At 38.8% G+C, this 24540-nt stretch overlaps 1 protein-coding gene across 5 annotated transcripts in view; it reads left to right on the forward strand.

Annotated features, from left to right (window-relative positions):
• Positions 1-5780: 5780 nt before the first annotated feature.
• Positions 5781-24540, forward strand: part of MAP3K7 (mitogen-activated protein kinase kinase kinase 7) — a 48804-nt gene continuing 30044 nt past the window's right edge. For 2 of the 5 annotated variants that reach the window (XM_032443379.1, XM_015858921.2), the window contains exons 1-6: positions 5781-6044; positions 17370-17480; positions 18915-18980; positions 19891-19936; positions 20461-20599; positions 21689-21813. In XM_032443379.1, the coding sequence (XP_032299270.1) occupies positions 5955-6044; positions 17370-17480; positions 18915-18980; positions 19891-19936; positions 20461-20599; positions 21689-21813 (577 nt within the window). In that variant the 5' untranslated portion in view covers positions 5781-5954. Of the gene's footprint in view, positions 6045-17369; positions 17481-18914; positions 18981-19890; positions 19937-20440; positions 20600-21688; positions 21814-24540 lie in introns of all 5 variants that reach the window. The other 3 variants (XM_015858924.2, XM_015858920.2, XM_032443380.1) reach the window with 3 other exon arrangements.

Consider the following 24540-nt stretch of genomic DNA (forward strand, 5'->3'; position numbering starts at 1 on the left):
AAGAGATACCATCCAAGGAGATAGCAAGGGAAAAAGGTTGAGAAGTTGGCTCACATAAACCTAAGGCAGATCGACAAGCCCAAGTGCAAGGTGTTGCACTTATGTTGGGGTAGTCCCAGATATATGTTGAGTACAGCCCTGTGGAAAAGGACTTGAAGGTCCCAGTGGACAAAGAGCTGTACATAAGCAAGCTGTGTGTCCTTGTAGCCTGGAAGGCCAAAATCATCCTAGGCTGAATGAAAAAAGAGATGGTCAGCAGAGAAAGTGAAGTGATTATATCCCTCTACCTTGTACTTGTGAGGCCTCATCCAGGCCTGGGACCCCAGAACAAGACAGATATGGAGCTGCTGGAGTGGGTACAGAGTAGGGACATGAAGATTATCAAAGGGTTGGAGAGCCTCTCCTGCAAATACAGGCTGACAGAACTGAGGCTGTTCAGCTCAGAGAAGAAAAGGCTCTGGAGATATCATTACAGCCTTTCAGGGAGACTATTAACAAGAGGGAGACTGACTATTTACACAGTCTGGTAGTGATAGGACAGGGGAAAAAATAGTCTTAAATGAAAAGAGGGGAGATTTAGATAAAATATTAGTTGGAAATTCTTTACTCAGTGAGGCACTGAAATAGGTTGCCCAGAGAAGCAGTCCCCATCCCTGGAGACACTGGCCAAATTAGATGGGGCCCTGGGAAGCCCAGTCTGGAGGGGGGAATGTTTGCCCATAGCAGGGAGGTGAAACGTGAGGATCTTTTAAGGTTCCTTGCAATCCAAATCATGTTATGATTCTATGCGTTTCTTTGCGTGTCCCATGCAACTGGCTGCCAGGGACCTGCTCTGGCATATAATCTGCACGGCAAAGGACAAGATAGCTCACCTACAAGCTCTTGTTGTTCAGTAACCCAGGCTAATTCCTCTCCTTTTAATTCCTACAGGTATCCTAAATACAGTACACACCCACTATCCAACAGATGAGACAAGGCAAATGATTCATGGTCAGATCTAGATCTGGTGTGATGATCTTTAATCACACACGGTTCCTATGAATTGAAATGACAAAAAGTCACATTTACAAGACAATATTTCACACACACACACACCAAAAAAAATAAATAAAAAATCAGCCTTGTAAGAATATAAATTATTCCTGCGTTTACAGCTAGAAGGGAATCTTTCTTCTTGTAGATATGGCAATTGCTGAGACCATCCAAAACCTTTCACCATTTCTTTCTATCATCGTTCTTCCACTGCTTAACCTTAGATATTTTAGCAAAAACAAAAAAACAAAAAACAAACACACAAAAAAAAACACAGCAACAACAACAAAAAAGATACGTGTATTGAAAGTATAACACAATGTGAAGTTTCCTCTTTCAAAATAAATAAATAGATAGTTAAATAAATTACCTGGCATTTTTTCTTAATTAGGTTAGAGGAAAATTTTAACAGTTTGCTCTTCTTAAAAAAGAATTACAGAATCACAGAATTGTAGGGGTTGGAAGGGACCTCCAGAGATCATAGAGTCCAACCCCCTGCCAAAGCAGGGTCCCTACACCAGGTCACAAGGGAAGGTGTCCAGGCAGGTCTTGAGTACCTCCACAGAAGGAGACTCCACAACCCCCCCACACCTCAGATATTTATAGACCAGGGTCAGATCCCATCTCAGTCTTCTTTTTTCAATGCTAAACAGTCCCAGTTCACTTAGCCTTTCTTCATAGGGGAGATGCTCCAGACCCTTTGCCATCTTTGTGGCCCTCTGCTGGACTCTTTCCAAGAGATCCCTGTCTTTTTTGTACTGGGGAGCCCAGAACTGGACACAGTACTCCAAATGAGGCCTTACCAAGGCAAAGTAGAGGGGGAGGATCACTTCCCTTGACCTGCTGACCATACTCTTTTTAACACAGCCCAGAATGCCATTGGACATTTTGTCCATGAGGGCACACTTCTGGCTCATGGCTCATGGCCAACCTGTCATCCAAGAAACTCCTACAGTTGTCAAATTGGATAATTCTAAAAGAGCTGGAACTCAAAATTTGGCAGAGTGTTATGATAGTGTATGCACACTTCTGTCTGTCCTCAAGAAACATGCTTGAATTCTAAGCCATATGAGCCTCTATGTGCTTGTTAAAATTTATCTAAGATACCCAGACATTGGGAATAAATGTCTCATGTCTGTTAATCTGGTCACGTAGATTTACTTTCTTGAGTATTACCTACTGCCTATCTTAAACATAGTTATAATTCTGTTACACAGCAAGAGGAAAAAGCAGATCTACTGCAGTTAACTCAGGTTTCAGAATTTTTCTGCACCTCCACCCACAGTATCCTGAGATTTCAAACAATCTGTAAGCAATGACCTTCTATGAAATGTAATTTCTTTCAGACATTAGACATGGATTACTGAGACAGAACACGGTCTCCTCCAGTTCTAGATTTTTTCTTCTAACCAAAGCTTTTCTCACAGATTATTAAGGCCTGTGATGAATGCAACTCAAGTGTTTTTTCCTTCAACCTTCAGATGTGTTTGTTGAGTAAATATTTAAAAACTGTTCCATTTGGGAGTGTACAGGTTATAATCAGTCCTCAAACCCAGCACGTGGCTAATTAAGACTGTCAGTCAGAAAAGAAAAAGAAGTAGCAGCAAAATTTCTGCTTTCTTAAAATCCTATCTGATCATCATAACACTGACATTTTGATAATGATGACTCCACTTTCACAAGAGGGAGAACTCATTATTTTCAAGATACATATTTTTACATCAATATCAGAAAGGAAATGAACCTTGCAAACAACTATAATTGGAATGCTTTCCTCTGTGCTTTTAATTCTCATCCACGAAAAATAAAATTAAAAAAAAAAGGCTATAGAGGAATCAAGCTACTAAAATATAAAAGACAACAACTATTGTTTGTCTGCTGTATATCCTCAAGAGGGGGCTATGAAACTAACAGAATGCCAAATAATTATTATTATCAGACACCCCAGCCACCATCTAAAGACACTTAGCCATCCTTCCAAAAAGCACTGATGTAGTTTACCTTCCCCAGTGCATAACATGTGAGCCTAAATCCAACAAAAACAACAGGAAAAAAAGTAATTTCAGAATTGTGTCTAATGGTCTAGGTATCAAGAACAGCAGTGATAGATGTACACACATCATTTCCTTCATTCAGGCCCATTTTTGCCACTGGTTGACTCTATGTGTTGTCCTGAATCTCAGTCTTAAAGGCAAAAAAGTACTGAGGTGACACATTCAGCACTACATATGAGAGACATCTAAATATTATAACCCTGTTTCCAACCTGACCTAATCTCTCAAAACCTCAGAAACTCATTCTTAATTTTCCAACAGCCAGTAGACTGCACACTGAGCACCTAAGTAGCTGCTTGTACACTAGTGGTGTACTTCCTGTTAACTTGTAGGTATAAGGTACAAATGTGTTTATGAGAGGGCCAAGTTGGGTATTAGGAAAAGGGTCTTAACTAGGGGGTGGTGGGCATGGAACAGGCCCCCTTAGGGTCATAGTTCCAAGCTGATGGAGTTCAAGAAACATTTGAACACTCTCAGATATAGGGTTGGATTTTGGTGTGGTTCTGTGTGGAACCAGGAGTTGGACACAGTGATCCTTGTGTATCCCTTCCAATGGGGATATTCTATGATTTGCAACACTGTGGAATTACAGAAACTTAGACTGGCATCAGGTTGGAAGGGACTTTAAAGATCATCTAGTTCTAACCCAACTGCAGAGAACTCCATGTCACACTGCAATAAAAACTGGCACTAATGGTGCCTTTCATGCAGGCAAAACTAAAAAATACATTTGAGTATAAGCAGGTGCTATTTCTTAATTATCCAGAAACTACAAATCTGGAGAACACCTGGGCCATTATGAATATATTTCTCTCAGAGAGTGGTCAGGCACTGGAATGGCCTGCCCAGGGAGGTAGTGGAGTCACCATCCCTGGCAGTGTTCAAGAGGTGTCTGGATAGGGATCTAGGAAATTTGGTTTAGTGTTTTTTTCTGTTGGTATGGTAAAGGGAGGACTGTTGGACTAGATGATCTTGTAGGTCCTTTCCAACCTTGTGATTCTATGATTCTATGTAAACCTGAATATAATCTCTGAGAAACTAGGAGCTCTGAGTGATCCCATTTTTGCATGAAGAAGGTATTAACCAGATCTTGTGATAAACCTTTCCATTTGTAACCCAGGCATCTTCAGATCTTTCTAGAGCAAAATACATTGAAAAAACAAGAAGCAACAAGAATTCAATGTAATCAGGACATGAGTCCATTCCCCATGCTGACAAATGTCACTTGCACAATGCAATCACACCAATCCAATATATCTGTGAGGCAAGTCTGATCAAGTCAGTCAATGGACGCATGTGTCACAACAGTTTGTCTGGGGATTTCTGGGCTGCTATACACTTGAAAATCCTGAACATATCACTAAAGCTGATTAAAAATAAATAAATAAATAAGTTCACAGGGGGAGCAAACAACACAAAGTGACAATCCATCACACACACACACAAAAGAACTGTGACAAGGGTGCTTTTATTCCACTTTTTCTAATATCATCTGAGTCATCACGATGGTAGGTTACTGCACATGTTCCTCCTTGGTCTTCTATTTCCTAGTTAACTGCTTAAGCAGCTTTTCCAGACTTATTCTGTAAATCAGCTTCCTACCTCATTTACTTGACATCACTGTGAGGTACAAACATTTCAGCAAGAAAGCCATGAATGCTCACTAAAATTAATCTACTAAAATTACATGCTATTAACAGTATTTTACAGTGGCATAACTTTTCTACATAGCATGGAGACTGAATGCACTCCGCTGGGGCTATGCACAGTGAGACACATGAGTCATACTCACTTCGTCCCACCGTATGTTTCACACTGTAGGTAGCTCTAAACGCTACACTTGGGAGATGGATCACCAAGATACAGATGCGTTGCTCAAGCCAGCAGTGCAAGCAGGCACTCGCTGCTGGGAGGACAGGCTTGGATTTCCTGTGGACAGGAAAGGGAGTGGTGGAGGTGTGTGTTCATTCCCCAGTCCTATCCCTTGTCTGCTATGTGTTTACACCAGTAAATTACCTTCTGCTCCTCCGCCTCCCTCCTACACACATACTTTCGTGAGAAAGTGCTGCTGTACAGCTCAGTGCTGCACTGTGCTCCTGCCTTCAGAGCCGCGGCCCGAAACACCCCGCACTTCTTCCTGCCGACACCGGGATAGGAACCGGGGCAGGGACACGCCACCCGTGCCCGCCCCTCGCGGCGCCAGCGCTGTAGGCAGAGGAAGCGGGGCCGGCAGAGCTCCCCCTGGCGGAGCCGGGCGGCGGGGCGGGGGGCGGAGCGGCGGTGCCGCCGCCAGGCCATGGCCCCTCCGCGGCCGCCTGAGTAGCAGCGGCTGCCGGCGCGTTTCCTCTTCCCGCCCCCTCCCCCTGCGCTCCCTCCCCCGCGTCCCCAGGCCGGGGCGGCAGGAAGCGGCTCTGATGTCAGCAGCGGCCGCCGCGGCGCGGCTCTAAGCGGCTCCCCCACCCCCGCCGCGGCCCCTCGCCCGCTGCTGCCTCCGGGGCGGGCGGAGGCGGCCGGCTTCGGCCCCAGGGGCGCCCCCTTCCCTCCGCCGGGGACTTGCGGCCGAGGCGGCTCCCAGGCTCCGGAGAGGCCGCGGCCTAGGGCGGCCGGTGTAGCGCGGCGCGGTGCGGGAGGGCGCGGGATGCAGAGCGGCGGCGCCGCCGGCGGGGCCCCCGCCCGCCGCCACTGAGGCCCGCGGCCGCCGCGGATGCGGCCTCGCCCTGCGCGGCGGCGCCTCGGCCAGGCCCTCGCCGACCTGCGCCCTGCAGGAGGGCAGGAGCCGCCGCCGCGCCCCGACTAGAGCCGGCCCGGCCCACCGAGCGCGGCCCCCGGCCTGCCCTGGCCTCTCCTCCCCGAGGTGAAAGAGGAGGGATGTCCGCTGCCGCCTCCGCTGAAATGATTGAAACCCCCCCCGTCCTCAACTTCGAAGAAATCGACTACAAAGAAATCGAAGTGGAAGAGGTGAGTGGCAGTCCGGCCTCTCCCGGCGCGGCCTCGCGAAGCGGCGCCTGCCTCAGGGCCGCCCGCTCCAGGGCCGCCTGTCCGAGCCGCGTTCCGTGTTCAGAAGGGGTCGCGGCGCTGCGGGTCTCCCGGTGCGTACCTGTATGCCCCTCTGGGAGCCAGAGCCTTTGGCACCGGGCAGGGAAAGGTGTGCAGGTGCCAGGTTCCTCGCTTATTGAGGACACGAGAGCGAGGGGCTGCAATGTGGGCTTTTATTTTAGCCCAGTTCGTTCTGGGCTTCAAAATTCCTACACCACCACCCGTTTTAGTATGGAGAGTTGTCAAGCACTGTCACGAGGGGAAACTGTTAATTTCATTGTTCCTTTCAGATCTCTGAGTGTTTCTGCATTCTCCTCTTGCCACCTAACTGCATCGTTGCATGTATGTTCATCACATCGGTACCAATGATTTCCTGAAGTTACAACTCCAACAGTTGACGCACATCTTCTTATTTTTAACATAGGCTGACTATGTTGCACTTGTAGATCTGTAACACTTCATCTGTGACTTGTCACTGTTACCCAGGAAGTGGCACTGGGTTACCTTGTACCATAGTATATCTCCCTCTTCTGTACAAAGTTTCACAGTGAAGTGACTCTCTGAAGTTCTTTGAAGTTGTAACTGTGGTACAGTGCGGAATTTCATACCTGCTGTTTTGCCTCCTGGATTTCTTGTAGCTGGTAAAGTTTGAGTCCTTTACTAAAGCACATATATCTACTGCAGGGGTGTTCAAATCTCAGAAACACACAAAATATTCCTGTTGGATTTCTCTCCTCTGCATTACACAGATACATGCTGAATTTATTCAGGCTAGTTTGTGGTCAGGGTCAAAGAGATATCCAAGACTGCTGAAACAGTGCTTCTATCTGTTGATTATTGTCTCTCAGTAATTATATATACATATATATATATATATATATATATATATATTCTTTCTTTTCCTTAAGATACTCTTGTGGAAGTAAATTTAGCTATTTGTAGTAGCTTTCATGGGTATTACAAGCACTGTCTCACGCTGAGTGACATGCTAGACATTGGTTTAGTCATAATCACTATACTGGGCTCACATGGCCTGGGAAAGCTCAGGAAACAAAGTCTTTGGTATTTCAGTAGAACACCAGAGCAGTTTGTGATGTATTTGGATAGCATCAGGGTACCTTCAGCTTTCACCATTGCAGACACTGGAAGCTCTCCTAGTGCCTTCCAGAAGATAGCCTTAATCTTCTTTGTATATTGCAGTCATTATGGGTTTTTGGGTTTTTTTTACTGTTTAGTATTTCCTCTTCACTTTATAAGTTTAACTGTTGTGAAATGAGAGTATTTTATGATGTTTGGGAACGAAAAGTATTTTAATCATTTGATAATGTGTTGATGTTTGTGCATCACTTACTGATGGGCAGGGATCAAACCACGTTTTTTCAGCAGAAATTGCTTTCCTCACCCAAAGAAGAAAATAAAGTTGGTAGGAATTTAGCCAGCATGAAAAGTTGTTCTGTGATGGCTCCTGAAAGTGAGTAGTACATATAATGCCTTACACATAACACTTTGAATGAGTAAAACACTGTGCAAACCCTTAATCCTCACAGCACCCTTGGAAAGACTATTAGCAAGGGCTATATTCGCCTTTGCTTGTAGGAAATGTGGAGTTGCACAGCGTGTAATTGGTGTAACTGGAACTTATCATTCTGAGTTTTAGCATTCAGGGCATGGATATGCCCTACATACTTGCCGTACTAGCACTTGCAGAGACAGGAACATATGTACATACGTTTTTGTAGATATGATGCCTAAGCAGTAATTTGTGCTTTATTTAATGTGATTGTTGCATTACCCTCCATGTAGTATTTCTGTTGGAGGTGACAAATCTCATGTAATATAAGCAAGGGAGCCCTGATGAAGTGTTCTTGTCATGAGGAAGGCTGCTGACAGCTGTTGTAACACTTTGAGTTATGCTTTTTATACCTGTCCTACAAGAAAGTCTTATTAGGCAACAGGGCTACCATAGCGCTGAATACAATCTAAATGTCATTGCACAGTGGAAGAGTTAAGATCTACCTTACATTAAAGCAAGTGGATTAAGGAAAGCAAGGCCTAAGCATGGTTCTTACGTGTGGGTGTTCATAGATGTAGTTGATGGTGCAGTTTCCAACAATACAGTCATAACAAACCATACGCTGTTGATGAAAAATTTCAGTACTTTCACTGCAGATTCAGAAGCTTTCAAAGGTTTTTATCTGGCTATAAGTACTTGAAATGGTCTATTTTTTATGTACCTGATGAGCTTCAGATGTTTCAAATTGGAGTGTCAACAGATCTACAGTGGAAACTCAAATGAATGCTTGTATAATCATAGCTTTGCTGTTGTATTATCAAGGCTGTCTTGTCAGCAGATAGCAGTTCTCCTCTGCCACGGGTTTATTAATAGATATGGAAGTTCTGAAATACTTGCAGGCACTGAGTCCTTGCTAATAAACGTGAGATCCATGAGTGCACTTCCATCTAGGTTTAGTTGATCATATTGAGAATATGCCATATTTTGTTTTATCTGCCACACGTGTGACTATATTACACAACAATCCTGCAGTGTTACTTCCCATAAGTCAAACGTGTTTCCAACCAAGCAATCTTTTCATTTTTAGAAGAGCACAGATCAAAAATATGGAGATGATAATGAAGGATGAGTTGGAGTTAAAATCAAAGCTGATGCATCACAGTGGAAGCATGTTCAAAACCAGGAAGGGAAAAAACAGTTTAAAAATTGGGCTCAACAGGAATGTTCCCTACTTTACCATGTAGCATTTTTTTCTTTTTCCTTTTGACTGTGTGAACATCCTTTCAAGTTTTCCTATTACACAGACAAATCACTACAAGCTGAATAAGTAAAACTGCACGATTTATCTGAAAACTTAATATAAATGAAATCGAGTTAACAAGGAAAAGCCAAGTAGGTCTGCTTTAAAAAATATCTGATTTGTATATAGCTGAAGTAATGCTTTCTGCTCTTCTTAGAGGAGTTCACATCTAAGCAGTACCCAGACTTTGGTTCTGAATCGTTCTCACAGCCTGCTCCCTGCCACGCTTTCCTGAAACTCCACAGCCCTTCCTCCATCGTGTAACCTGACTTCAGTCTTATACGTGGCCAAAATGCAAACCTCTTCATCACATGATGTGTATGATTTAGACTGCACAACCAGAACGTGCACATCTCATCAAGTATCTGGTCCTGCCCAGGCACTGCATGACGTAGATGCGTTGAAAATCATCACCATGTTTGTTCAGTTGCAAGTTAATTTAGATCTCCATTCGTTCAAAACTATTTTAAAGTGTTTTTAACACTCTCATGATAAAGAAGTATTGAAGTTTGCATTCAGTGATCTAATTGAACAGCAGTTAAATCAGACGGAGTGAAGGGAATGTTTTCTTTAAGATGAATAGGTAAGCTTTCTAAATAGTGATTTTAGCAAACCTAATTAAGGAGCTAGCAGCTAAGAAGTCAGTTTACCTTCATTAGATATGTTTTAAATAGGTAAATAATTTCATCAGCTGTGTGAGAAGTGTGCTGAAAACTGTGTCATGATCCTTGAAATCTGGGTGTGGAACACCTTAGAGATGTACATATGAGGAAGTCATTGAGACAAATCATTTTTACTCCCCTATATAGTAGTTAACTTTACAGAGTTAATGAGATGCAGTGACCAGTTCTATTCCTTGAGCTGCAAGGCAATGCTGTATTGTGTAAACTACCGTTGAACATGAAACTGTTACTACATCTATGTAATACTTGTTGTTTTTATAAAAATGGACCCCGGAGGATTGTGTTCAGTTATAGGATACCTGTTCCAGAAATCTTCACAACTAAAAGGAGCATAGAGAAGAACTGCAGGTGTGAGCTGAGATCTGAACGATACTCTTGGATATCTGATTTGACTAAAAAAAGTTTGGTTCTAGAGAGCTCAGGGTAGTTATTAGGAATCCATTTGAAGTTAGACACATCTGCAGTGCCTCATGTTTTCCAGAAAATAAACCTTTAAGGTGCAAAGGTTGGCATCCCTTAGCAAAGCTGAAAAATGAGTAGATGGCAAAAGCATAAGCCAGAATTTCCCTGACTTAGTCTAAATGTAATTCTGTTTTAATCATAGGACTACTTAATTTATATATATATATATATATATATAAAGTTAAATCAGCAAGGATTCTCATTATAAATCTACATGAGAAAACAACTGAAGTGTTGTAAACTGGAGTGTGAATTGATAGGTGAAGTTACACAGCACCAGTTTCATATGGCTTAAATCTAGCTTGCAATAAAGCGTTAGAAAATCGCTAACAGTCTGTTAAGCTATTAATGTAAGACTTCGCATTTTTTTCTATGCATGTATCTATGAATGCTTGGAAAAAGTAATTTTACATGCTCTTATATGCCAGTGGTGAGAGCAAACTTTATTTGAGATAAGCATCCATGCTTAACACAGCAAGTAATGTCACAACTGAATGACAATGTAACTGCTTTCAGAAATATGGGGTAGGGTCTTTCCCTATGAAAAATAGAACAATAAGATGTTCTTCATGTATCCCTTACTTATCCTTACTTGGATTCTAGAACTACTTTACTGACTGCCCAATGATTATTTGATTTCTAAGACTATTTCTAAGACCAGCAAGCCAGGCTTATATTGAAGTGCTTTACCTTGAGCGCTACTATATGCAGCATTTTGTCTAAAACTAGCATCTTCCATCTATGCTGCTGTAACAGAACAAAAAGATTAATACTAGAACATGGGACAAATATTTTGTTAATATTCTTAAATTACTGCTAATTGTAATTATTTCAATTCTTGAGGCTGTCAGTATGGAGAAAGCTTGAACGAAGGTATAACCTGATAAACTGTTATCTTTGCATGAGTTGCACATGTTTCTTAGAATGGGTGAGCTATCTACATGCGGGGAGTTGTATATTTAAGAAAAAAAAACAAACAATTTCCAGAAACACTTATCGCATTAGAAATAAACATAATGGTATTTTGATATTCTGTAAGCTGAAAAGAAGCTGAAAAGAGGGTGATTTCTTACAACAGAACTGAACTCAGTTTAGCAAAGTCACTAAATAATGTCTGCACAGCGTTGTCCAACTCCAATAGACACTGCCTTAATTAACAAGGACTGCAAGCATCAGTTTGTGGCAAACAGATATGAAGTATATTTGTTAAGAATACAAATTGTTTTTTAATCACTGCTTTTTCCTTAAGAAATCTTTTTTCTTATAGTGTTTTGCATAACTTAGACACGACATCTACATGTCAGTAGGACTGATGATGTGTATGGGGTTTTTTTGGGGGGTTGTTGTTGTTGTTGTTGTTGTTGTTTTTTGGAGTTGTATGACTTTGTTGTATCCATTCCAAAAATGACAGAAATCTTTAGAGTTGGGTTGAGCACTGGTGCAAATGGAACTCAGAATGTCAAAGAACTCATCTGTCAGAATTGGCAGATCTGAGTTCCTTCGGAATAGTACTGGCAGAGTATTGGCCACAGTCATTCATGGCATGGGGCCAGTTTCCTTCAACCTGCTTAATAAAGCATAACAAGCACAGGGGAACAGTAGCTGGAATTTGATGCTGCCTAAATGAATGATAGAAAACTTAGGTATATATTTCAGGGCTTTTGTGCTGGTTTTTTTGTCACTTTTTTGGAGCTGTCTAAGTTTTTCTCCATCTTTTATTGTGCATGATGCTTGAGGGTTCCAAATGTTTCACTAAATCTTTCATTTCCAAATATGCCAGCAATAAAAAAAGATGGACAGACACTAAGGATACTTCAGAGACTACTGTTTGTCTGGCAGCATGGGTTTTGTTCCATTTTGTTAATTTATAAATGCCTGTCTTGCTTCCCATAATCATAAACAAAAGTGTATTGTAGATGCTGCAAACAAAGAAGACAGTTCTCCAAGGAATACTCCGTATGCTAACCAGGGAGTTATTATATTTTATTGCTGTCTTGCATATTCAGCTGTGTCTTTTTAGGAAGAAAAGCACCAAGTATCCAACATACAGAGCTAAATGATGTGGAAATTTCATGGATAGGAATAAAAACTGTTTCTTTGTTCTTTTGTATGAATAGAAAACAGCTGATATAAAATTGGAGTTAATCTTTGAAAGGTTTTGACATTTGATAGGAAGATAGTGCTTCTGAATACACATAGCTTCATTTATGCATTTTTCTTATTCATTTAGGGAACATACTTTTCATGACCCTTGGTACAAAATACATCCTTAACATATCTGCAGTTTCTTTTTCCTACATGATTTCTAGTCTACATTCTTAGCAGTGGGTATGGTCTACATACTTACCAGTCAGTATCATGTATCTTTGTTTACGTACAGCATTTGATACTATTTGTACACAGAGACAGAGGTAATGTTTGTTCCATGGATCTTGTATGCTTCATATTCTTTAAATAAGTCTCTAAATACACTATCTGGAAAACATGCAAATGGCACTCTCTTTTTCAGTGTTTTTTTGTCACACACTAAAACATAATTTTTTACTGGTATGAGTTTTATAGAGACAATATATTCAGGTACAGACCTTTTGGTCTGTAAAGCTCTTTAAGCATTTCTGCTAGTTCAGAATGTCTGTGTCACGTACTAGCTCAGTGATTCTTGACAAACTAATATATGGATTAGTAGAAGCAGCAGTGTTCTACTTCTAAACCTGTAATCTGCCCTGTATTTTCCTTTTCTATCTTATAAGATATTTAAAGGGCCAAAGTCTTTTACCAAAAGAATGTGTTTATTTTTAGATCATTTTCCAAACGTACACGGTGCCATGGATCAACTGCTGTTTATTGATTTGTTGTGTCAATAATTCCATTAACTGTACTTCATATAATTCAGAATATGCACTACTGCCCAAACATATGGTGTGGCACCAACAGCAGGGGGCAAGAAGGAATGAGCATGAAGAAATTAAAGTTCAAACAGCACTTCCCTCCTGTGCTATTAAGTTACTTAGTTCCAGCACACGGTGTTGAAGGAAACTTAGTGCCTTTGTTGAACAGTTCTGACAAATTCCAACACTTGGTCCTTTAAAGAGTAAGTTTGGCAAATACATAAATGGAAGAAAATTAAATGAAAGTGGATTCCACCACTGGATTCATTCTGTTGTTTATAAAGAATGTCTTTTACAATTAATATTTTTTCCCCATTATGTAAGAAAGACATACTGTGGGATACCATATATAGTAAACTTTTGTATCCAATCCATCATTGCTCTTAATGCTTGCTCTTTCTTCTCTGTTTTCCCTGTATCCCAGATAAATATTTACTGCATTCTTTTCCTTCCCTGAAGTTTAAGCTTCTACACAAGCAGGCACCAAGTCACTGACAAATGTTATGAAACCTTGACTGCACTGTATGGTAAACTCTTCCTGTTTGCACTTGACATTGATTTTTATTTTTATTTTTCATCAGGCTTTGGTAGGAGATCCTCAAGTGCATCTGATTTGTAGCATTTATTTACAGATTGTTGATGTTAGATCTGCAGATAGTCATAAATTCATCTTCAGGGCAAAGTATACTCTTGTATTGGCTTATGGGCTGGATTTGACTGTAAAATCAAATGCAAGAAATATTTGTTACTAATATTTATATATATTTGTAAATCTCTTAGAATCACAGAATTACTGAGGTTGGAAAAGACCTCTAAGATCATCTAGGCTAATGGTCAACCCATCACCACCATACCCACTAACCATGTCCCACAGTGCCACATCTACATATTTCTTGAATACCTCCATGGACAGTTACTTCATTGCCTCCCTGGTCAGCCTATTCCAATACCTCACTACTCTTTCTGAGAAGAAATTTTTTTTTATATCCAACCTGAACCTCTGCTGATGCAACCTAAGGCCATTACCTCTTGTCCTATCAGTGTTGCCTGGGAGAAGAGGCCGACCCCTGCCTCACTACAGCCTACTTTCTGGTAGTTGTAGAGAGTGAAACATATCAATACACAAATCTTTTCAGCAAGGAAAGATACAACTAGCCTCTCCAAAAATAAACTTCATTTGTCAGGTGTTTTTGTAAATGATATAGGCTAATTTTAAAAAATAAAAAAATAAAAAAAAAATTAAAAAGGTCAAAATTTTTCATTGGATTTTATCTGATGTCTTTGGATTGCATGTGATATCTTCAAAATCTTTTGAAGGGTTTGAAGTATCTTTGAGTGGCTTCTCTACATCACTGCTTTGAATAGAACAGAGCTATAAGCTATAGTCAAAAAACATTGAGGGTGTAAGGGTCTAAAGGTAAGGATACATGTAGAAATGGAGACTCGCTCAGCCTTATTGTCAATTGTCTTCAGCTAGGACAAATCATATGCACAGCTCTCTTTCCGTAAGCAGAGGACAAAGTTCTCAGTTACTCAATCAGTTTGGGTTTCTTTTTGTTATAGAATAGCAGCAGACTTGGAACTGAATTGGTGGTGCCAGAGCAGTTCATGCACGTGTTGTTCTGTGACATCCTGCTCTGTTTAACGGCATTTCCTTAGAACTGCTGTGCTGTGAGCAGGCTGCAATCTAAGTGTCCCTTGCTCAGTAGATGATCTTGGTCTCAACATGTTGAGTAAATCTGCATTTTTATGAAGTGCAATCCTACAGTACACCAACAGACTGAGAGTTTTCATAAACTGTCCATCTGGTTGTGAGGGATGAGGAGAGATGTTGTGAAGGACAGCTCACTTGTGCTACTGGAAGAAGGTGGGGAGCTACCAAAGTCAGTAACAGGTTGGGTTTTTTTTAATATGAAATATGGTCTAAGTAAGAAGAGGAGCTATCAAAATAGACTTTGGGGTCTTAAGGTCTTCAGATGACTCACTGTTTCCCATTTACTTTTCTGTAGTAAACGACCATTTGTTTGGCTCCAGGTTTCCAAATTCTCTTGTAGGCTGCAAGAAAATAATTGGTGTCCGTTCTTTCACGAGAAGAGTCTTGGTCCTACACTGTAGCTGAAGAAAGGCATTGCAGTCAACATGTATGTTTTTTTGGGGGACAGAATACAGCATGCAGTGGAAATGCTGTAGTTCTCCTCCAGTAGATTCAGTCTGTGGTGGGTGAAGGTGAGAAGGACAGGTGTCTGTGCTATGATGTAGAAGAGAAAATATTTTTGAGAGTATAAAGAAAACCAGAAAAGAAAAATGCTGTTGATCAGCATTCCTGGGTCTTTCACATCCATAAATGACTTTTCAAAAAGATCTCACATACTCCTTTTCTTAATATAAAAATCGTGGTTGTTTTCTTTTTCTCTTCAGATTGGGCCTTAGATTGTAGATTCTGTGATGTTTAGCATGGAATTGTAGCAGGTCTTGAACTACGTACCTGCAGCTATGGCTATATCTGCCTCTGTTCCCCTGTTCTCAGGGGACATCAGCTTCACGGTGTATTTGTTTTGAAATCTAGTAGGCTGAACCTCACCAGAGCATAGTTTTCATGCCTGATAGACAAAGAGCCTTGGCAGATTCAGTCTGGCACTTGCACATTCCTGGCCACTATGCTGCCTTCACATCTACTTTACATTCCAAGCTACTACTATGCAAGTGGGACATCTCAATATTTTGAGGTAAAACCATTAAATATTACTGCCTCAAAGGATGAGCATTCAGGCAGCAGGCACTTTGCATTGTTTAAGCATTGGGAATGTGCAGTTACTCACTGAGCTCCTCCAAGCTACATTTTACTTGTAAGAAGTCATTCTTTTAAGTGACTGTTGAGTGACTTCACTAACAATCCTGAAAGAATCACTGCAATGTTTATAACATGGATGCAGTATCAGATTTTCAGGTTTAAACATTTTGTCTGTCTTTTATCATCTCTTTTTTGTATTTTATTTTATTTTATTATTTTGAATATTCTCTTTATTCTCTACTATTCTTTTTCCAAAGCATCTTTTCACTCCTTTTTTTCCTTTTTTTATAAAGTTATAAATAAATATGACTTTAGTGAAGAGTGAATGTAATTTTGGGAAGTCTGTTTTTCAAACTAAAATAATATTCATGTGGGTGTGTGTTACCCATTTTAGTAAAATTAAACTCTGCCATAATACACTGTTATTATAATCACATTGCTAAATACTTCCACTCCACCCTTGCTATTTTCTCTGCCCACTCTTCTTCTCCTTTACCCACCCCTCCCCCCAAAAAAAAGCATTCATTGAATTGTAAGTGTCTGCTTTGTTGCATAACAAAGATACATATGTAATTACTTAAAGTCAAGGGCTAATAGCACAAGCATAGAATGCCATTAAAGCCAACAACACAGAAATGCTGCTATGGCCAACTACTGAATGTGAGACCTGCTTGCCCAGCCCCTTTTACCTTTCCTCTTTCCCCATCCTTCAAACCTGCCTCACACTCTTTTTGAGGAGCTCCTATCCCTTATCTTCTTTTATGTCTTTCTATACCTTCCATTTTCTCCTCTTCCTCTCCACCTCTCTCAGGCACATATATACGTATATAACTACTTGTCTTTGCTTTCTGATAGAAGCTAGAGTCACTGCTGGTGATGGTCTTGTTTCAGTTTTAAATTGCACATGAATGTTTTGTTTTTGTTTCTGTTCATTGCTGGTTTTCCCCTGAAAAAAGTGCAGTAAAAGAATTGAAATTGAAGTTTACAGTTTTTATAACTCACCCATAAATGAAAGGAAACCTCACAAAGGAAGGACATTTCTCTCTATCCTGCTTTCTCTCTCATGCTGAATTTGTAAGAACTGCTATAAACAATGAGCTTCATCATAAGCTTTTTCTATTTTTATTTTTAAGGGCTTCTTGGATAGCGAAGTATAGTGAAGTGGCTACTGTAGCTTCTGTGAAACTTCATTGGAGATTATAACTCCTGTCTTGCTTTGTATTACCTTTAGGCAATGTGATTCCAACAGACATGAACAACAATGGAGAAAGTGTAATTATGCAAACACTATGCTTACCCACAGGTCTTATGGGAAAATTTTACGTTTCTTACATTATTGAGGGACCTGCAAGAAAGTGGAAGGATAATTGTGATCATAAACATCCCATCCAGATTTCAGGATAATTCTGTACTTTTTTTTTTACTTTTTTTTTTCTTTTTTTTTTTTTTTGCATATGCATTTTAATTTAAGAGGGTTGATTTCCTCTATTTATAGCAAGGATAACATAATAGTGAAGATAGATAAGTTTCTATTATCTTTGTGAAATTCTGAGAAGAACATTAAACCATATCAAGTTTTAACTGAAGTGTTTTATATCCTCTTGCTCTAGGTTGTTGGAAGAGGAGCCTTTGGTGTGGTCTGCAAGGCAAAATGGCGAGCTAAGGATGTAGCCATTAAACAAATAGAAAGTGAATCTGAAAGAAAAGCCTTCATTGTAGAGGTACAGTAAGTTTTTCAGCAGTCATGGATTTTGGCAGGGCTTTGTTTCCTTGCATGTTGAATTTGAGTATTAAAAACTATGTTTTACAAAGTCTTTGCAGCCTATGGTACCCTGTACAGTGCTAGTTAGGACAATTAGAGTGCACTGCACCTCCTTTAGCTCACCCCCACAAAAAATGGAAGGAAAGAGGAAAAGAGAGGCAGGGGAGCCACCACTTTTTTGATTCTGTTCCAGTGTGAAGTCAAGTCATTGATGAAATAACCACTAGTATCCTGGAGCTGATTAAGACTTCCAGGTGCTTGAGCTAGAATCTTCATTCAGCAGTTTGAATCATGCTGCCATTTTTTGTGTGTAGGTTTGTTAATACATGTGAACCATTCAAGGACTAATCACTTTCCATTCAGTGTCTGTTTCCTTTGAATGATTTTGAGTAGTTCAGATATACAGATAAATTTCCCAAGATGTATAATATTTTCTATAATTAAGAGCTAGGTATTTTAAATGAGGTGTTTTGTGTCATGCTGCTTAATAAGAATCTGCAGTGTTAAAGATAAACAAAATTCTTGAAAGATCTCTCAGACACTGTACTACAAATGTAACATTTAAGGAGTAAAGAAAGCATATTTGCATACAGTTCTCTGTATGTAAGAATGCTGTTCATTTACCATTGTGTTTCTAATTTGAGTCTAATTTAGTGCTGAGTAGATCAAATGAGTCTCTCTTAGCATTTTTGTGTTAGGAGGAGATCTGAGAATTCCAGAATTTTTTTATGAATTACTAGGATTCAAGAAGGCCTACACAGTGCAAGCATCAGATCTAATATTCCAGTTTTATTAGAACTTCCAAAGTACACAGAAAAAATACCATTAGATCCCTAGACTGAATGTCAAAAAGCATAAGCTGTCTCAGAAGTCTATGGAAAGGAGAAAAGATTTCCTTTTGCCTTTCCTTCTGTCTAAAGGTGAAGAAAAATTCAGTGCAAAGTAGTCTCCTCTCTGTAGTAGATGTGTTTCTAAACAGTATCAGAACAAGCAGCAGTAGACTCTTAGAACTGTGTTACATTAACATCAAACTCAAAAGTATATTTTTACAGGCTTGTGGCATTCTTTTTTACCAGAGGAATAGATTTCTTTATTGTTTATAAGGCCATTATGATTCAGATTACTTATGAGGCTAGGCAGTCTGACTTGAAGGAAGGGCACAAGACAGCAAAAGCTTTAAAAACCAGAGTTGCACAGTGCTTATGATTTTAATGTTCTTACTACACCAGAAAAAAAAAAAATAAAAAAAAAATCTTTAAATTTCATTTCTTGATTTTTTTTTTTTAATTCAGTTTAAATTAGACACAATTCTAATTATATGAATTAGAATGTAAAAATGAAGTGTTAGCATTTTTTTCCCTTGGTTTGAAATTAAGTGTAATTTGTATTGCAGCTTCGACAACTGTCACGAGTAAACCATCCCAATATTGTCAAGTTATATGGAGCCTGTCTAAACCCAGTAAGTTATAGATCTGTCAGTCAACAAAAGGTAACTCGCTTACCTTATGTAAGCATCAACATGCAAATGTGTAACTTATATACAAAAAAAGTGTGCTTTATATAGATTTGGCATGCTTAAGCTACAAAAGGTTTATTGGTGCAGATATAGATAGAGGTGTGTAGGTTGGTTGATATTTTCAGCTGTGTTTTTTGTTGTTTTCTCTCCTCTGTTAGGAGATATACATTTTTTCATAAAAATCCCATAAAAACATTTTTAAACACTGTTTATATTTCAATTTGTCAAAATGGCATCCAGCGTTATTACATTTGCAGTGTCATTCAGCCTCATAGTCCTATTAATTGCAAATCAACAGGGCAGAAATTATATATATTAGCAATCATAGCTTGGAAATCAGATCCTGTTCCCTTATATGCAGTTTCCAGGATTTGCTGTCTTCATGCCACAGCTGCAAACATTCTCACAAATTCTGAAAGCAGAAGGGCAAGTACAGTCACAGGAAAAATACATCCCTAACTGATTCTAATGTGGAATTTACAATTGGTTAAAATAACGCTGAATTGCTTTTTTCTTAGAACTAATCACATTCTTTTGACATAGTATTTAAAACTGTTGAAAGCCACTCTGAGAAAGTAGCAAAGGCAAATGAATTGCGGTGTGAAGACAGCGTTTGATTTTTGAGATGACTGAGGGAAGGGAGAAAGTGCATTCCCTTATTCCCTAACTTACAGTGGGAATTAAGTATTAAGCTAAATTGTATTTACTTTAAGCCTGACTCCCTCACAGGTAAATGTTCTTTTAGCTTAGGAGTGGAGCATTGCAGATCCTCTCAAAGAACTTTTGGTTTACAAAATCTGTTTTCTGTCCCTCCATTTAAAACATTCATATTTTTTGTCCCCTCTCCTTAAAGGTGTGTCTTGTTATGGAGTATGCTGAAGGAGGTTCTCTATACAATGGTGAGTATCATTTTAATATGTCTTCCTGGAGCTGAGGTGCCGGTGCTGGGGAAAATATCTAAAATCTAATGTCACTTCATACATATATTTTAAATGAATTTTGAAGAAAAAGATGTGTGCTTCTAAGAATTACTTTTAAGCCCATTAACTTGTTTATTGATATTTGTAAAAGTCATTTAAGATTTTCCTGTGGAAAATTTCATCTAAAAAGCTCTCACTTACATGTAAATTCCCATTATAGTTGTTTAACACAGATTTTACCTCTTCTTGAGAAAAGTAACTTCTTTCATATTGTTAATCATATTGTTAATATTGGAAGAATTCTAATAAAAGTATTAGGAGAAACATACTAAAACTTAGATATCAGTTTGACATTTCTATTAATTTAACAATTTGCAAAAGAGTATTTTAAGTTGCAGTGATAAATATGTAGGTTCTGTACAGCTTTCTGACTGTTGTTAACTCCACTGTATCTGTTGTAATATGCAATAAAGTTCTTTTTAGTTTGTGCCTTTGTTTTGCAGTGCTGCACGGTGCTGAACCTCTGCCTCATTATACTGCTGCACACGCAATGAGTTGGTGTTTACAGTGTTCCCAAGGAGTGGCATATCTTCACAGTATGAAACCAAAGGCCCTAATTCACAGAGACCTGAAACCACCAAAGTAGGTTTATTGCACGTATTTCATTTTTTCTTAGAGTTTGGATAGAAGATCACTCTAAATAATGTCATTGTATTTGCCACAAAGACCTTTAATTGATACAACATCTATTGGATGTACTGTATTTTAAATGAAAACTGTGTGTTTGAAGCTTCAGTTGCAGAGTAAGGGTGCACAGTACAGGAAATAATCCATTGTCACTGTATTTCTCTTAAACCAGAAAAACATTCTGCTCCCATCCTTTCTCACAGGAGAGCATTTTCATAGGGATAGGACTCCTAAACAGAGGCATGTAAAGCATCAGTTTTACAACACAGTGGCAATCAGTAAGAGAGTATTCAGTTGGTTGGTTTTAATGTCATATTTAATCTGACATGATCATCTTATTCTGTCTTCCCTTGCCCATTCCACTATCCTTAGCCAAAATCTCTTATCACTTACCACTGAAATAAAAATGAATATATATTCTGTCCAGGCAGTTTTTTGATCTTACTCATCCTAGAAGTGTACAACCTTCAGATCTGGTTCCACAGGTTTGATGGAAATAGAGATTTGCAGGATCACCCACTTTTGGTGGGAGCCAGCACTTATACCAGATAAAATTACAGCCTGAAGTCACACTTTGAATATTGAATTCTTTCTTGTATCCCCTGTTTTGATTAAGATTTAAATAACTACACTGACTGACGTTAATGGGAGTCTTAATCATCGTTCTTTGGGCAAAAATTTTTACAGCACTTGTTTTTCATTCTCTCCCATCCAAGAGACTAAATTTTATCAGTATATGCTTGGTGGATTGCTATGCCTGAGAATACTTAAAATATAGCACAGAAGTATATATGGTATAGTAGTATCAATAAATGATGAAATATATTTGATTTAAATACTGTTTTACATGCTCAGATTAGACACAAGTGACAACTAATAAGTGACAACTTACTTCTCACATTACAAAACTAAAGCAAAAAGAAGCAAAGCCTTATATGTTCATTTGTATTAGAATCATTGTTGGGATAAAAAATTCCGTGTTTTATCATTGGGCTATCTCATCCTACAGCTTTGAATTTTTTAATTATCTTTTTTCCTTGACAGTTTGCTCTTGGTAGCTGGGGGGACAGTCCTAAAAATCTGTGATTTTGGTACAGCCTGTGATATTCAAACACACATGACCAACAATAAGGGAAGTGCTGCTTGGATGGCACCTGAAGTTTTTGAAGGTAACAATAATTTATGGTGTCGTTATTATGCATTCTTTTTTGGGATGGTACTTTGAATGTATTTGTATAGGAAATAAAAACACCAGAAAGCACCATTTAATTATACTTCTATTTCAATCATCATATCAAATTTTGAGATAGCATTTGAAAGTGTTTTGGTGGAACTCTAACTTTTATTTTAAAATCTGTTTGTTTGTATATTGCCAAATAATTGTGCAACGTTTCAAAGAACAGCACCAAGCAGAATTTATCATGTTAGTGTTATGCCATCAATTACTTGAAGATATGGGACCTTTGTGTCATTTCAATGGTTTACATACAGGATACCTTTAGACAGCTGCTGTTTCTTATTTTATAGCTAAGTAAAACTAAGTAATAGAGGGCTATTTCACAAGTATTGTGCTATTTCTGAGATTCTTAAGTAATTTCAAGTTCTCCTGACATTTAAATATACTGTTATTACTTTCACTCCCAATTCCGATCAGCTTTTATCTTTAGAATTTTCCTGTTAGTGTCACTAAATTGAACATAATTGCCTTCATTTTCAAACCTCCACTTTCTTGTAACTCCACTTTTGTCTGGTTTTCTTTGTATCTCTTTCTTAGTTTTCTTTATCTCTAGAGGTTTGATGTACTTCCTCTTCCCTGCATACTGAGAAACTCGTTATTAACAGTTAATTTAGTTAGGTAAGAAAACAAACTATTTCTTTGAACATAGCTGGGAAAGGCAGATGACAGTTGATAATTAGATAGGTATAATTGCTTTATTATTGCTAGAGAAATAATGCAATTGTCATTAGATTGCAAATTAAACACATTTTAGCATTGATTGTGATTAGCGGAGAGGTCTGAAGACGTCATTTTCTTTCTTCAGAAAGCAGGTGTTCTGTTTTGCAGTGTCCACAATTAATATTTTTCAGAGGGTTTTTCTCCTGGGCACCAATTTTGGAGCTTTTATTATGAAGGTGCCTCATTTTTCTACTTGTCACCTTGGGGAATCACCTAAGGATGATTCTGCTTTACCCTGGTGCCTAAAAATTTTCCATTATGTCACTTTATATTGGAGCACCTACTTTGTTTCTTTAACTTTAGCTAGGAGTGCTTACTTTCTTAACATTTACTGTTAAATGAAATTGTGTGAATATCTTTTTCCTTTAGAGGTTATCAATTGCCCTATCAGCGTTAAAACAAAATTTTTGCTTTTGAGTGAAAAAAATAAAAGCTGATTTTTAAATAAGAGCAGCGCCATGGTGGGGATTTACAGTGCTTAGCTTAATTTCTCTGCTACATAAATTCATCAGGGCAGAACAAAGAAATATTGTATTGCAAATCTATTGTTAGGTGGCAGCAAAAGCTTTCAGTTTGCAGTTGGCTTTACGTACCTTTTCCTGAAAGCTTTTAGTGATGATGCCACAAGTCTTTTATGTGAGAATCAGTGTGAAGGAAAGATCAAGGGATCCAGTAAATTCTGTGGTGCAGCATATCAAATTACTCTTGGGACAGTCAATTAAGTATTAATGTACTAAAGGAGTATTAAAATTATGTCAAAAATGTTAAACTTTTTTTGCGTGTACTACTGCATCAGAAATTAACAGTGGGATAAGCAGTAATATTTTTTTGATACTGCTTTATTACTAAGTTTTAGTCAAGAACTAAAAAGGCTTAAGAACTATCTCTTGTAGGTGACATACTTAAAAAGTGATTACGGATGTAATTTTCCTAATATTATGACTTCCTCTGAGTTTTAAGTATTAAGGCATTTAGACTCTTGTAACAGATCATACAGTCTAAATGAAAATATTATAATTTAGATAGAATAAAGTGAAAGAGAAAAAAAGTACTATAAGCTCTGAGCTCTCTTTGTCAAAATTATTTTTAAAATGCTTTGAGATAATTGGATATTGAAAAGTGATGCATCTGCTATCCCTCCTAGGCCTGTTATATAAGGAAACAATAGGACATTCCCCCTTATGCTAGGTACTGGTTTCGAACTATCACTTTTCAGAGTTAGTTTTCAGCTTCAAACTAACTAGAATTTCCTTGCTTAAACAGGAGTACAGCATTACTTTCCTATCATGGGCTGTCTGTCGGCCACTGTGTACCACGGGGTCTTCACTCCTCTATTGGTACCAAGTATCATTTCTAGTCAGCTTTGTCCACTGAAAAGGGACTTCTTCAGACCTGTCAGAGACAAAAGGCGTAAAGGTTGTCACTTTCTTCTTACCGTGCAGGAGTTTTGACAAAAGGGGGAGGGATGCAGTTATTTAGTGCTTTGCTCAACACAGCAGCATTAAAGCTCTTGCTGGGCTCCTATCTTGCCATCATTGGGAAGAATCAGTTTAAAAGTGGAGTGCCTAAGATGGAGTGAATGTGTAGCTAGAAGTGCTGTCACCGCATAGACTCAGAGATTGTTTTACTTCCCTTATAATGTGTCATCATTAACAGCTACCTTTTGAAGAGAAAGCTGACTTTGTTATTACCCTTCAGAATTTTTTTTAATCATTAGCCACGTTCAGCTACTGTGATACAAGTATAAGGGGTTTCAGAGTTATCAAGTTCTTATGAGTTTTGTAATATCAATAGATGAGAGAAGTTCAAATGATTGCCCTTGCTTAGAGAGTACATGGCTGCATCCTGTTTATTCAGTTTGACTTTCATAGTCCAATCTGCAAGAACTGGTCTTAGGAAATACTGCTTCACTAATTCCTACTTATGAAATGCTTTGTCT

This window comes from Coturnix japonica, chromosome 3 (genome assembly GCF_001577835.2).
Source record: "Coturnix japonica isolate 7356 chromosome 3, Coturnix japonica 2.1, whole genome shotgun sequence".
NCBI lineage: Eukaryota > Metazoa > Chordata > Aves > Galliformes > Phasianidae > Coturnix > Coturnix japonica.